The 14,248-nt window shown below is 30.0% G+C and overlaps 2 protein-coding genes across 2 annotated transcripts in view; one reads left to right on the forward strand and one right to left on the reverse strand.

The window, feature by feature from the left end:
* Window positions 1-14,248, forward strand: part of LOC125873936 (protein PLASTID TRANSCRIPTIONALLY ACTIVE 16, chloroplastic) — a 126,794-nt gene that overhangs the window by 27,794 nt on the left and 84,752 nt on the right. The window lies entirely within an intron of this gene.
* LOC125872750 (E3 ubiquitin-protein ligase RDUF2) lies at window positions 2,532-3,893 on the reverse strand. The gene has a single exon (XM_049553529.1). The coding sequence runs from the start codon at window positions 3,707-3,709 to the stop codon at window positions 2,564-2,566; it is 1,146 nt and encodes a 381-aa protein (XP_049409486.1). The 5' UTR covers window positions 3,710-3,893; the 3' UTR covers window positions 2,532-2,563.

The following is a 14,248-nucleotide window of genomic DNA, read 5'->3' on the forward strand; positions in this document are numbered from 1 at the left end:
GTTTGGATTGGAGATGCTAAGGATAAAACATTTTATAGCTCAAACACTAGGAGGGATTAAATTGTTTAACATGTGAATTCAGTTGGCTTGAGTTAATATTCTCTTCATCCTATATTAGTTGATTACTTTTTATTTTGTACTGTTTTTAAGAAATCATACATTAAATAAGAAGATAATTTTACTAATTCGCCACTTAAAAAATGTTTTAAAATTTTTACAAACAAATGTGAACACTTTCAAAAGGGATAAGGCACAAGTACCCTCCTAGACTATGACCGAAATCCCAGAGACACACTTTAACTAAACTAAGGTCCTATTATCCCCTAAACTTATTTTTTTTTTAATTTTGTACACCTTTTGTCTTACGTGGCACACTCCGTAACTCCGCACAATTGAGGCACGTGGGAGATATTTGAATGCCACGTAAGCCAAAAGGTGTCAAAAAAATGGGTACAGGGAGTAATAAGACCTTAATTTAATTAAGGTGTGTCTCTTGAATTTCAATTATAGTCTAGGAGGGTACATGTACCTTTTCCCTAAAAAAAAGAACAAATTGTTAGAATAATATAGAAAAAATTTAATATTTTAACTCTTCTCTGTTTCTATTTAAATTTATTTTTGTTTTCAGATTTAATTATGGTACATATTACTAACAACAACCTCCAGTTTGAAGAATTTGTCTGTCCCATAAGGTTGTTTCATTGAAACTTCAATACCAACTTTGCTTTTTTTCTCATCCCAAGACTGATTTTATTAAAAACAAAAAGAAGAAAATAAAAAAGCAAATGTTCACATTGGAACATCTTTTGAAAAGTTAAGTGGCAGTAATTTTCAGCAACTCCATTAAGTTTTAGGAAATTTAATTGGTAAATACAAGAATAAGAGCACCTAACAAGAAAATTAGCACAAAAAATTGATTTCTTCCGATAACACCATAGCAACAAAGGCGAAGTCAAAATTTAAACATGACGAATGCATGTTAGTTGAAATATCAACACTTCATCAAAAAATATCATCAAATACGTATAAAATCAACGAAAAAGGGTCAAAATTACCATTTAACTATTCGAAATAAATCAAATATACCCCTAAACTATATTTTGACTCAAAAACACCCTTCCCGTCTCACTATTGGATTAGTTCTGCTCTTCAGTTTAACAGAATGAAATCCAATGTGTATATTATTATGCCACATAAGCAGACCCAACCTTCCTAATAACCCTAATTTCATCCCTTTCTTGAAAAAGCTTCCTCGCAAAATCTTTAAATTGGTGAACTATAGAATTTGGAGCTTAAATTGGTGAATTATAGGATTTGGAACTTAAAGAAGTCAATCAATCAAGTAATCGATTAAGAATGATGAAAAAGCTTGTGGAGCGACATACCAATAAAAAGAAAAGCGTTATCGGATTGGAATCGATGATTCAAGCCTCTTTCTTAAGGGCCTTTAAAGACCTCCGGGAATTAGATGGAAGTTGGAGCAAAAGAGAGTGAGAAGTGACAAAAAATGGTGCCCAAGTATAGTTTTCGTGGAGTTGTTTCTGAGCTTAAATTTGAAAAAGGAGTAAGTTTGTCTCACTCCACGGAAATAAAAATGAGGAATGTTTCCACAATTTTGCTCCATGAAATTAGCAGGAGGAGAGCATACTTGAAGGGATTGACTTGTGCAATGGGATTCAATTTGGAGCAAGTTGCTACGATCCATACAAGTGTTGGTACTTGCCATTGGGCGACTACATATGTAGTTAACTCGACAGAATATATACAGTATACGAAATATGGGTTGAGAGGAACACGACTCAAGGCCACAAGGAGGAGGGAATTATATTATCCAAGATATTCATTCATGTTGTAGGGTCCGTGAAGAGCAAGATAAGAGTCATAAACAATGTAATGATAGAATAGACTGTTGAAAATTCGTTTAGTCAGTTGATGCTCATAAAGAGTTTTTGACTTTTGAAAGTAGCATGCTGAACCACAATTCTGACTAGTATTTTATTTTAGAACATCAAGACATTGATCACACCTACGGCTACGGCTAGAAGAAAGCAAAGTAAGACATTGATCACACCTACGGCTACGGCTAGAAGAAAGAAAATACTTTGCGTTTACAAATTTGATTCAAAAAAATTACTCCGTATTCACAGCTTAAGTTTCTATCAAAATGAACATTTTAAAGACAATTGTCTTTCTATTATACTATTATAATACTGCTACAATTCAACAAAATGACACTAAAAATGTATTGAATTCCATACCAAAGCAAAGCCTTCTCTATTTACATAATATTCCCCACAAAATGTTTCTAAGATAAATTATGCCATAAATTCTCAATATGCCAACAATCTTCTACTCGATTGCTCTAAAATGAACTTTCTCTTTTCTTAGTGCTCCTCCCACTCAACAAGTAATAATTGAAAAACGACATTATTGTCTTCTTCCTCTAGTCGAGTCGACTGCTCTACCAATCACACATTGCCTTACGGAGTCTCCGACTACTATAGTCTTCTGCTTCTAGTCTCTATGAAACAATTGAAAATTGGCATTTTTTTCGACTAAGTAATTACCATCTGGTTACTCCATTATGCTCTTCAGGTACCCAATTTCTTCTGCTTCTTCTCAAATACCTACTGAATATTGAGCTGCTTGAAGACACACTCCGACTCCTCAAAACAGCAGATCCCGATGATTCCGAACTACTGGAATGTATGGATAGAGATCGCCGTTGAGAAGATGGTGTTAATCGCCGGAAAAATGATGTCAAGTTGTTGAAAATTCGGCTTATTCCACTGCCATTTCGACCTGTATTGCTCCTTCTTGATCTCCAAGCTATTCTTCTAGGTACCCCATTGTTAAATCCACCGTCCATTTCTGTATACACTACCGGAAGTTCCCTCTCAGCTCCTCTTCTTCCACCGGAAAATCTTCCCACGGCGAACCCACCTCCTGGAAGTCTCCATATTGTCAATCCCATTGCTTCTTCTTCGTTTCTAGGTCTAGCAATGTTGTCCGAGTTTGTAGTTTCAGTTGATTCCGCCGGTAATTCGTGTCGGCAAACGGGGCACGAATTTCGAAGAGATAGCCATGGAAGAATACAATCGGAATGGTAGATGTGTTTACAGGGCATTTCTCGAGCTTCAGATCCTAAATCGAAAGCTTCTTTACAAACAGCGCAATGGGTCTCGGAATTTACGTGATTACAAGCTATTTGAATAATCGGCATCGATTCAATCGCTGATTTCGACGCCGGTGGATTTTCCGGCCGACCAAAACCGTTCACCTCGATCTGTGCTAACTGATCAAGTAACCGATCAAACCCAGATCCCATCAAAAACTCCGACATCGTCGGCGGCAACGGCCTGAGACCTGAACCTTCACCATCATCATAATAAAGCTCGTAACTCCGCTCCTCTGCAGCTGTAGCAGCTTCATCCTCCCCAGGAGCTTCAGATGGACTACGAAGAACAATAACCGGATTAAACGGAGATCTATCACCCCGATTACGCCTGCTCCGTCGAGAACCCATGTTCACACTCCGATCTGACTCTGGCCGTTCGTTCCACATAGGAAACCTCCGGCGAGATTCCGGCGACCCAATATTTCCCTCAGCAACTTCTATAAATCCACTATCACAGTGAGGACAAACAACATCGTTCCCAACTGAAATTCTAACAAACCTTGTACACCGGTAACACCAGTACGAAGACATCTGCAGCCGCCGGAGATCCGTCAAAACTTAACCCAATAAACCCGGTTAGATCCGATAACTCAGAACCCCAAATTATGCTCCGATTAGGCTCGCCGGAGAATAAAAAAAAGGTCTCGTAAGAGAAAAAAGAAAAAGTACAGAGAGGAAAATGGGGGAACGTTGAAGAATGTGAAAGGTAAAGAAGAAAGGAGAAAAAAGAGAGTTTATAAACACGAAGACGCGTGGGAGAGAATAAGGAGCGTTGTTACTATCATATACTCCCTCCGTCCCTTTTTAGTTGTCCACTTTAGAAATGGCACACAGATTAAGGCAACAATGATTAGCACAGTAAAGTTATAATTTTACCCTTATGACAACTTTTCACTTCAAAATTACAACCACTTATTTGAATTCAAGTGAAATAAATTGGATGGAAACAACATACACTTTTACAATTTTCAAAAAGTGTAAATAAGGGTATAATAGGAAAAAATTTGTTGTCCTTTCTTGATTTGTCAAAATGGACAACTAAATAGGGACAACTAAAAAAGGAAATATGGACAAGTAAATAGGGACGGAGGGAGTAGTTCAGTAGTAGTAAAGCGGTAAATACTATTTCATCGTTAATTTTATCGTAATTTTAAATTCTAAATATGAAATCATCTTTAAAGTATTTTGATATGGGTATTAAATATCAAATAAAAGATAAAAAAAATTATTATCATTATCATTTGATTGTGCTAAGTATTATTTCATCATTAATTAAAATTTTCACATTTAAGTTTTAAATCTAAATAAAATGAATATCGAACATCAAATAAAAACACAAAAGAGCATTATTACTATATTTTGGTCATGGTTGAATGGTATATAGACAGGGGAAAGGGGAAAAGAAACATCGTTTTTTAATGTTACTTGTTGGGACGGAACATAGACAAGCGAGAAAAGCCTATTTGTTGGGACGGAAAGCCTATTTGTCGGGACGGAGCATAGACGAGCAAGCAATTGCAAGAAAAGAGGGGAGTCCGTTATAGAGCAATCGACTAGAAGTAAAAAACTGATGACTTGAGAGGAGCCGGCAACCTCCTTCCATAGAAAACATTACTTATTATTTATGCATTGTTAAAAAATATTTTATATATATATAATAGATGTTGAACCTCTTCGATTAGTTTATGTGTTTACTTCTTCAGATTTTAAAATTTTATTAAAAAATTTATCTCTACCACCATATATAACTCATTACTTTGTTATTATAGTTGAATTCTATGTATGAAGTCATTTTTTATATAGAGCATATAATCGTTGAAAACAAAAATTTTATTGTAAAGTTAGATATTTTAATTATTAAGGTAAGTATTAGACATGGAATAAAAAATTTAAAAGCGTTGATTGTATTTTTGGTGTTAGTGTGTGTGGTCCACGCGTTGAATGGAGCGCGGTTTATTTAACGGAAGTGGTAGCATAATTAATAGAGGCGGAGTTGTGTTTATATGGCAACTGGCAAAAGAGGGAGAAACGGCAATATGTTTAACGGCGTTAGTTGACCGGTCACCATTTTTGGGGGCATTAAATTTTTTTTATTTTCTTCGAAAGACACCTAAGTTTGTTTTGCAAATATGACCCCCCAACAAAGAAAAATTCTATGTAAGAATTTTATTTTTTCACTTTTTTTTAAAAAAAATAAATAAAATAAGGTATTTCTTTTTATTTATCATTTAGTGTTTAGAGTCCACATTACAACCCGATTAAATTCAAATTGCACACAGGAGGGCCTATTTGGAGGTGGTGCTCCCAATAGGATTTCTTCATACTTAGAGGTTGAACTCAAAACCTCTAATTAAGGGTGAAACAGTCCTATCGCTACACCATAATTTATGTTAATAGGTATGTTATCAATGAAAGGATAATTTTGTCATTTTTTTTTTGTATAATATGCTAGTTTTTGAAATTTATTGATTTGATTCATTTAATTTTGTATCGTGTGTGCTCATAAAAGAAAAACTTTTTAAAATCTTACTATGAGTGAAGAAATTTCATCTATCAAATAATATTTTAGGTTGATAAATGAAATGACTCATAACGCTAAATGTTTGAAATTTTGAATTTCTTATAAAATTTAGGTAAGTTTTTTTTTATTTGAACTATTTTTTCGAATATGAATGAGGTTCAATACCTAATTTGACAGGATATCAAAGTCAGGTCAAACTTACCCAAAAAGTTAGACAAATATTAGGAATAGAAATATCTCTAGTCCATGAATGTGTGTGTTGATTTGAACATCAAAATTCTGAATAAAAAATATTTGAATCCAGTCACGAGAAAGATGATGAATGAAATTTTTGACTCTTCATAAAACTTGGGTAATCCTTCTTTTTTACAATTAGTTTTTTGTGTAGATATAAATAAATTAGACCCAAAATCTAATCATAAGTGTGATGTATTAGTAGTTGTTTAAAACTTTAAATAATGGTTAATTTGATAAACGTGGCCAATTTAATTATTTTTTATAAAAAAAAAAAAATAGAAGATGAGGGGCAATAGAAGAAGAGGAGGAGGAAATGGGGGAGGTATTATGCAAATTCGTAAAGACGTTTGAGAAGAACGTTGACCTGACTGAAAATCCATTGAATTCCGACCGCCGAATTTGAAATACTTTTATTTTATTTTTCACATATAGTCGGCCAGTTAAAAATAATAAAAAAAAAAAGTGTACTTATTCTCTATATTTGATTGGTTAAAAATTTTTGTATCCGTTTTACATATTTAATTTTTAAAAAAATATAATTTACTTGAATAAAAATAATTTTATTATATAAAATAGAGATAAGATCTATGTATATTAATTTCATTTAAGCTTGATAATTTCAAATTCATAAAAAGCATTTTCTATGAAAGATCTTTTTATATCTAGGATTTATATTTGAAACTTCTGATTAAGAGAGAATAAACTTATTAATAATTTTATTCATTAAAAAATATTTTCATTCGTACCAAACAAACAATATAGATTCCTCATAGGTAACGCGTTGTGTAATTTTGGTGAATTTTTTCCACGAATGTGTTTGACAATTTAACAACGAGTCACAATCTGTTTGGCATTTAAAATATGTTTACAACTAACCCAACATATTTATGACTCTACTGCTCTAAAATAACTCACTATAATTTAAATTGAATCTATGGATACTTTTTGGTGTTTGAACTTATTTTCTTCATTTATTTTTATTTGCTCAATATTAACTTGATATAAATTTAATTTTATTAATTATTTTTTAAATATAATAATTTAATATATTAAAAAATGTACTAGAAAATGACTATAGTTAATAATAAGGATAAATTAGAATATAATCTACAAGAGTTGTGGTGGAGTGTCGTTCATCCTTAACCAAGAGGTCTCAGGTTCGATCCTCCTTGAGAACGGAGTCACCTTTATTAGAGAGCGATTTACCCCCAAGTAGACTTTCCTATGTGAATCCGAATTTAGTCTTTATTTTTAGTATAATGAGCGAAAAATATTAAAAAAATTAGTTTCAAGAATAATCAAATCTTATTAAATATTAACTAAGTTGCAACATATAAAAATTTGAATCTTAAAAATTGCCTATGAGGTTTAAAGTTACGATAAACTTTTACTCTCATAACTCTTTTTTTAATTATTTTTTATTCGATGTTCGGTATCCATATTGAAGTTCGATTAAATTCAAATTTGCGTTAAAAAAATCCACATTATGGAGTAAAATGCTTTCTAACAAAAACGACTCAATATTCAGAGAAATTCAAATTTGAAACCTCTGATTAAGGATAAACTTACCACTCAACAACAACTCTAAGCGGTGACTCTCATAACTCGTTGAAGAAGTGTATAAATGTAAATAAAAGTGACTATTTAGCATTTTTGTTTCCTCATATAAGAACACGTGCTTGATATCAGTGTTTTAAAAGACTCTGTTGAGACTCGTCTCGGGACTCGCTCTGGGCCGGGGCTCTAGCAAAACGCCTTGAGACTCAAGTGTGGGGCTTAGTTCTGTAAGACTTACACCCTAAACGCCCGACTGTACGCCTGAAGCACGTCCAACACTCTGGGCTCGCCTTATTGATCTTACACAAATTATGTGTTAGAAACTTTAGTTAACATTGTTGACCCTCATAATTCTTGAATAAATGAATGATACTTAATGTTTTTTTAATCTATAGAGATAAGAATATCGAGAGTAACTCAAATAACAAATTGTAGTATCCCATTTGTACTATTTGGTAACACTGTGAAGGTGATGATTTAGTACGTAACATTTCTTTTAAAGTACGTAGCGAAATCTTACTTTTCCACTTATCATTGGTCTTCATGGTTTTGTCATATGTCTCAAAATTATCATATTTTATTTAGCTATTTAAAAGTAATTTTATTTTTATTCATGATGGAGTGATGTTTTTATTATAATAGTTGTGAGTTTTATTGATTTTTTGTGTGTGGGTGGCGGGGGGGAGGGGGGGGAGGGGGGGGGGTAAATTATATAGTATGATAAAAAAAATTAGAAATAAAGATTATTTTATTATAAAAGTTAAGATGTTAGATTATCTTTACTTGTATAATCATGTTAGAAGTTTTATTTTCTATGAGTTTTCTTAATCATGTTTGTAATTATTTCAAACTATTGATGTTTTCTTATATAATTTTGTGTTATTATATTATTATACTATATTGTAAATTAAAAAATTTAAAGATTCATAGAGCTTACGCCCCACGTTTCGAGGCTTATGTCTCGCTCTATACTAAGTAAAACGCCTCACCTTACGCGCCCGCCTATTAAAACACTACTTGATACAATGACTAATATCTAAATTTGTCTAAATTGGCTTACTTCTTTTGAAAATAAATGCAAACAAATAGTACTACTTCTGCTCCCAAATATTAGTTGTTTTTGCAATGTAAGTTATTTTAAATTTTGTCATAAAAAACAAAAGTCAATATAATTAGACCTTCCAACAATAATTGTCTGTTATAATAATATTTTATTATAACAATAATTTATCGGTCAATCTTTCCTATTATGTTATATTAGAATATATTTTATACTCTTTCTGCCTCAATACTTTTGAAACTCCTTTGGAATTTACAATTTCTATCATAGCTTATGCCCTTTTGGTGATCATTTTGTGATAACTTGCTCACTATGTAATAGCTCACAAACCGTGCTGGAGATATAAATAACATTAGGCAAGCCTCATGCGACGAACTCATGGTTGAATAGCAAATGGAGGCTGGATTCGATTTATGTGATATATTTTAAATTTTAAGATTCAAACAAGTTTTTTTAATCATAATTTTTCATATATCTTTTAAATACCATACATTATCAATAATTGTGATTTACAATAATTTTTATGTAATTTTTAATTTATTTTTAAAAAACTTAAAAAAATTATAACTCAATGCTCAGTCAAAATCAAATTATTTAACTCTCATAATTCAAATTGTGTCATATAATTTGAGACAAAAAATAAAAATAGTTTACTATAGCAATCTAAAAAATATCAAAACAAATAATATGGTTATACAAAAGTTTTACCGTATATATTGATCTTTTTTTCACCAAATAAGAAGTGTCAATTTATATTCTTTATAATGTACGTATTCCATTTCTGTAGTCTTGCTTATATTCCTCAAAAGTCTTTGCCAATTTCATCATCGATTCCAATCTTTGTTACTTTACGTGTAGAAATATCATGAAATTTAAAATTTTAAATCTATTTTTGAGTATATCTTGAAATATATCTAAAATATTTATACTCAAAATAATATGAAGAATAACAACAAAAATAAAAAATAAAAAAGTAAACAAATTAAAGAACAAGATATTTGATTGAGAACACAACATATAAGTATTAACTTAATTTTTAAAAAAATTGTTTTCTAAAAGTTTATAACTACTACATTATTAAATAGATATCGAAAATTAGTGTTTAGAAAAACAGACACAAGGCAAGGGGAGGTGTTTTACTTAATATGAAATGGGACGTAAGTTCTATAAATTTTTAAATTCATAATGTAGTAGAATAGTACAATAACAAAAAAAAAAAAAAAACTTATTAAGAATGCATTAATAAATTTTTTTTAAAAAAACATTATTAAAGAAGTACATAGAAGACAAAATTTCTCTGATATAAAGATTATTATGAGATGCAAAACAACCTAACATATTAACTTTCAAACAATAAAAGAAAGAAACTTACAAAAATAACTATATTTATAGGGTTAATGAATATCAATAGCTATAAATATGCTATTTACAATAAATGACTACAATTTATATAACTTTTTCGCTGTATTTTTGTATAATTTTTTATTTTTTTATTTATACATTAATACATCTTTAAGTACAACAAACTAAACAAGGAATTGACTCTAAATATAACCCACTATCCTTACATTACGTCCATACAATGAGCAACTTCCCATAATTAACTTTATAACTGAAAATTACTCATTTAAAGACATATCATATCATATTCTTTATCAGTTTAACAAAAAATGTGATACATCATACTCAATTTTCTTGTTGTCTCCATAATTCTTATTCTGGCGTCGTGAAGGTATTAATAATTTTTTTTTTGTTAATTCAAGTTATTGTATGTAAGCAAATTATTGAATTTGTGAATGAAGGTTAAGTATTTCGATTTTGAATTAGGTGAACTACATAGCAAAAGATACACTAGTTGTTAAACACAAAACTGAATACGTTGGATACAACTAAACTTGTATTCCCTAATCAACTTTTTATCTTGAATATAGTACTTATCAATCTAGATATAACTGTATTCGCAAATCAACATTTCAACTTGTGCTTACATAACAATACAAGTATCTATGTATATAAATATGGATACATTTCAACACTGTTGTTAAGCAAAAATATGGATACATTAGATAAACGAGCAAAAAAGATACAATTTGTGGGTATAAAATTGTATAAGTATGGATACATTAGACACATGAGCAAAAAAATATACAATTTGTGGGTATCAAACTGTATAAGTATTCTTGTAAATAAAATTTTGAAAAGGCCAACAATATTGTATTGATGTATCCAACTATACTTGAATTCCCTAATTTAAATTTGACAGAGTACTTATGTATTCAAATATAATTGTATTCACAGATCAACAATTCAACTTGTGGTTATATAATAATACAAATGTCTATGTATATAAGTATTCTACTATATACAAAATTGACAATCAAAGAACCCTTAATCTCTTTTTTGTTCATGTTCTTCTTGTACTCATTTTTTAACAACTATATATATACGAAATCAAATTTTCTAACAATTTCAATACAAGAGGACAATCCATAATATAATGACAATGGCACACAATACATGTGTTGAGATATATAAGTAAATGACATTAAACTAAAAAAAATAAAGCATACAAATCTCAATTTCATTTTCCTCTTGTTCCTGCTTGACTGCTTTTTTTTCACACCCACTTGAATCACAAGATTAGTTTTCACTTTTGAACCTTTTTTCCTCTTTAGTAATTTTGCATGTTCGATTTCTTCAAGCAGATTTAAGGGTATATGATCATTAACCTTTTTTGTTCTTCTTTCGTTCTCCATTGCAGCAATAGAGCCTGAAATTTTGACTTGTTGTTGAGTAATACACAAATCAAAAGAAGGTAGTTCATCCAACAATTTGTCAAATAAATGTATATCTCTCGTAACCCTCCTCGGAGTATCAATTTCAACCATTGAAATGGATAAACAAATTCTTGAATCAAAACCCTATGAAAATAGAAGAAAGTGTAGATGTGGTCATATATAATGTTAATAAAACTAAGATAAATATGCAATTAAAAGATATCTGATGAATACAAAATCACAAAAATTGCTCCTGCAGTGATGTAATGGATCTTGAATTTGAATGAATTTGGGGGAAAAAAATCAGAAAGTATGTGATGTATGAATATTGATGAAAGAGAAAAATTTGATGATGGTAAACATGGGAAAAGATCACAAATGTGTTTGCCATAATTAATTAGGCATTCAATAATTACTTTCCTATTTAATATTTATTTATTATATTAAATATATATATATAAAAAACTATTTATTTGTACATAATTAACTTTTCTATTTATAGTCTAATTATATCCATATAACATGAAGAAAATAAAACATAGTAATTTTTCTTGAATATATATGAATGTTTGTCATATTCTGAAGTTTTTCCATAAAAGAATCACAATTTATTAAAATATATTATTATCATACTATGAAATTTACCTCACTAAAAGAAACTAATCCATAAGTTTTATTCGTATTGTAATTAAAAACATCACGTCTTCATGAACAAAAATAAAATTACTTTCAACAAAGAAATAATTAAAATATAATAATTTTGAGACATTAAATAAAAGCATGACAAACAATGATAAGTGATGATGTAATATTCGGCTATGTATTTTTTTAAAAAAAATATTAATTGATATTCACCTTCACTGTGTTCTCAAATAGTAAATATGCAATATTACGACTTATTATTTAAGTTAATCTCCTTTTTCTTATTTATATATAGATGAAAAAATTATTAATCATCATTCATTAATGAAGAATTATGAGGGTCAACAATGTTAACTAAGGAATTTGACACATAATTTATATAAAAACTGTTAGGTGAGCTTCTTGGGCATTAAACATGTTTATAATGTGCAATCAGATACTTAAAACGTAAATGTCACATATTTAAGACCCACACATGAGTGATGAGCCTCAAAGTGTTTCTCAGTGCCCCGTAGGGGTGTGCATTCGGTTTTTTGGTTTGGTTTTACACTATTCGGTTTGGATTTTCGGTTTTTGGTTTTGTAAAAGTGTAACCCAATCCGATCCAAAATAAATTTGGTTTGGTTTGGTTTTTCTCTATTCGGTTTGGCTTTTTTCGGTTTGGTTATTCGGTTATGTCAATAATTAATAACATATATAACCAAAGTAATAATATTTAATCTCTTAAATATACTTTCTATTATAAATCATAAGTAAAACTTATAACACAATACTTATAAGTATACCTATTGTAGATGTAATTCAAACATAAAAGGGAGAAGACACAAGTACCCCCTAGACTATGACCGAAATCCCAGAGACACACCTTAACTAAATTAAGGTCCTATTACCCCCTTGAACTCATTTTTTTTGTAATTTTGTACACCTTTAGACTTATGTGGCACGCCACGCGACTCCACGCAGTATATATATATATATATATAATTCGGTTTTTTTCGATTTTTATCTTTTAAAATCCAAAACCAAACCAAAAAACCAAACAAAGTAATTTATTAATCCAAAACCAATCCGAAAAACCAAAAAACCAAAAAACCAATCCAAATAAAATTTCGGTTTGGTTTGGTTTGGTTATTCGGTTTATTCCGAATAGTGCACACCCCTAGTGCCCCGCCACGGGGTGAGCTCCCAAACGATTCCCAAAATGGCCTTTATAACGTTGTCGAAAATCATATTTTTGAAACTAAAGATATTTTAAATAATAGAAAATCAAAAGAAAATAGCATCGAGAATGACTGAAATGGTGAAAACAAGGCCAGATCAAATTTTATCATTATGAACAAATCCAAAATCTTTATAGATAGAGTCAATCATTAATTCTCAACCATAGGGTATATGAAATCCGATACATTAATCAGTTAACAAAAGAATAGAAAAAGCTTTGATTAAAAAAGACTGATTTCCCTAAGCAATTAAAGGGCTAATAAGCTTCTAACACTCCTTTATTTATTAAAAAATATTAAAATATTAATAATTTATTCAGTAAATTAGAATTCCAGTCCCAATATTGAATTCACTTAGTTGATTCTTTCTGTTTCCTCTAGGTTAGATAAATAACCTTAAATTCAGGCTGCTAAATTTATTTTTTTAGGACTAACCATTTTCCTTGCCAAGTTGTTCGGAAAAAAAAGAGACACATTGGTGTGGTGATGAAATAAATATATCCCATCAAAGAATGTGGTACAATAAATAGATTTATTTTTTCTTAATTAGAGATTTCGGATTTAAGTTTTCTGCATATGAAAAAATTCTAGGTCAGAGTGCTTCTCATGAATGAATGCTACATAATGTGAATTCAGATTAATCGAGTTTTAATACAGATATCAAACACCAAATAAAAATTGTAAATAAAATAAAATAAATACATACAGCATACAGCAAAAATATTTCAAATTTTTGAATGACCTGTATCCACATGTCAAAACATATAGTAGTAATATATCTATTTTTAGGTATGACATGATATTTATTTTCTCACCAATTAAATTGTGCAACTTGACTGTGACAGCCAATCCTTACATTTATATCAATAAGATTTTATTAAATAATTGACTGGCTTTTTAACAAAAGACGTCCTTCTTGTTTCATTTTAGTAAGAATTAATATTAATTATGTATTATTTAAAGAAGGTTTAGTACTATTGAGCTGATAGATTAGATAAACTTTTGGTACCAAACAATTAGACTGGTCTCGTTTTGAAGATTTTTTTTTTTATATAA

The sequence above is a fragment of the Solanum stenotomum genome, chromosome 8 (assembly GCF_019186545.1).
Source record: "Solanum stenotomum isolate F172 chromosome 8, ASM1918654v1, whole genome shotgun sequence".
Taxonomy (NCBI): domain Eukaryota; kingdom Viridiplantae; phylum Streptophyta; class Magnoliopsida; order Solanales; family Solanaceae; genus Solanum; species Solanum stenotomum.

What these genes read in the sequence shown, in the direction of transcription:
- LOC125872750 (XM_049553529.1), bottom strand. Translation starts at nt 3,709, where the DNA reads ATGTCTTCGTACTGGTGTTACCGGTGTACAAGGTTTGTTAGAATTTCA.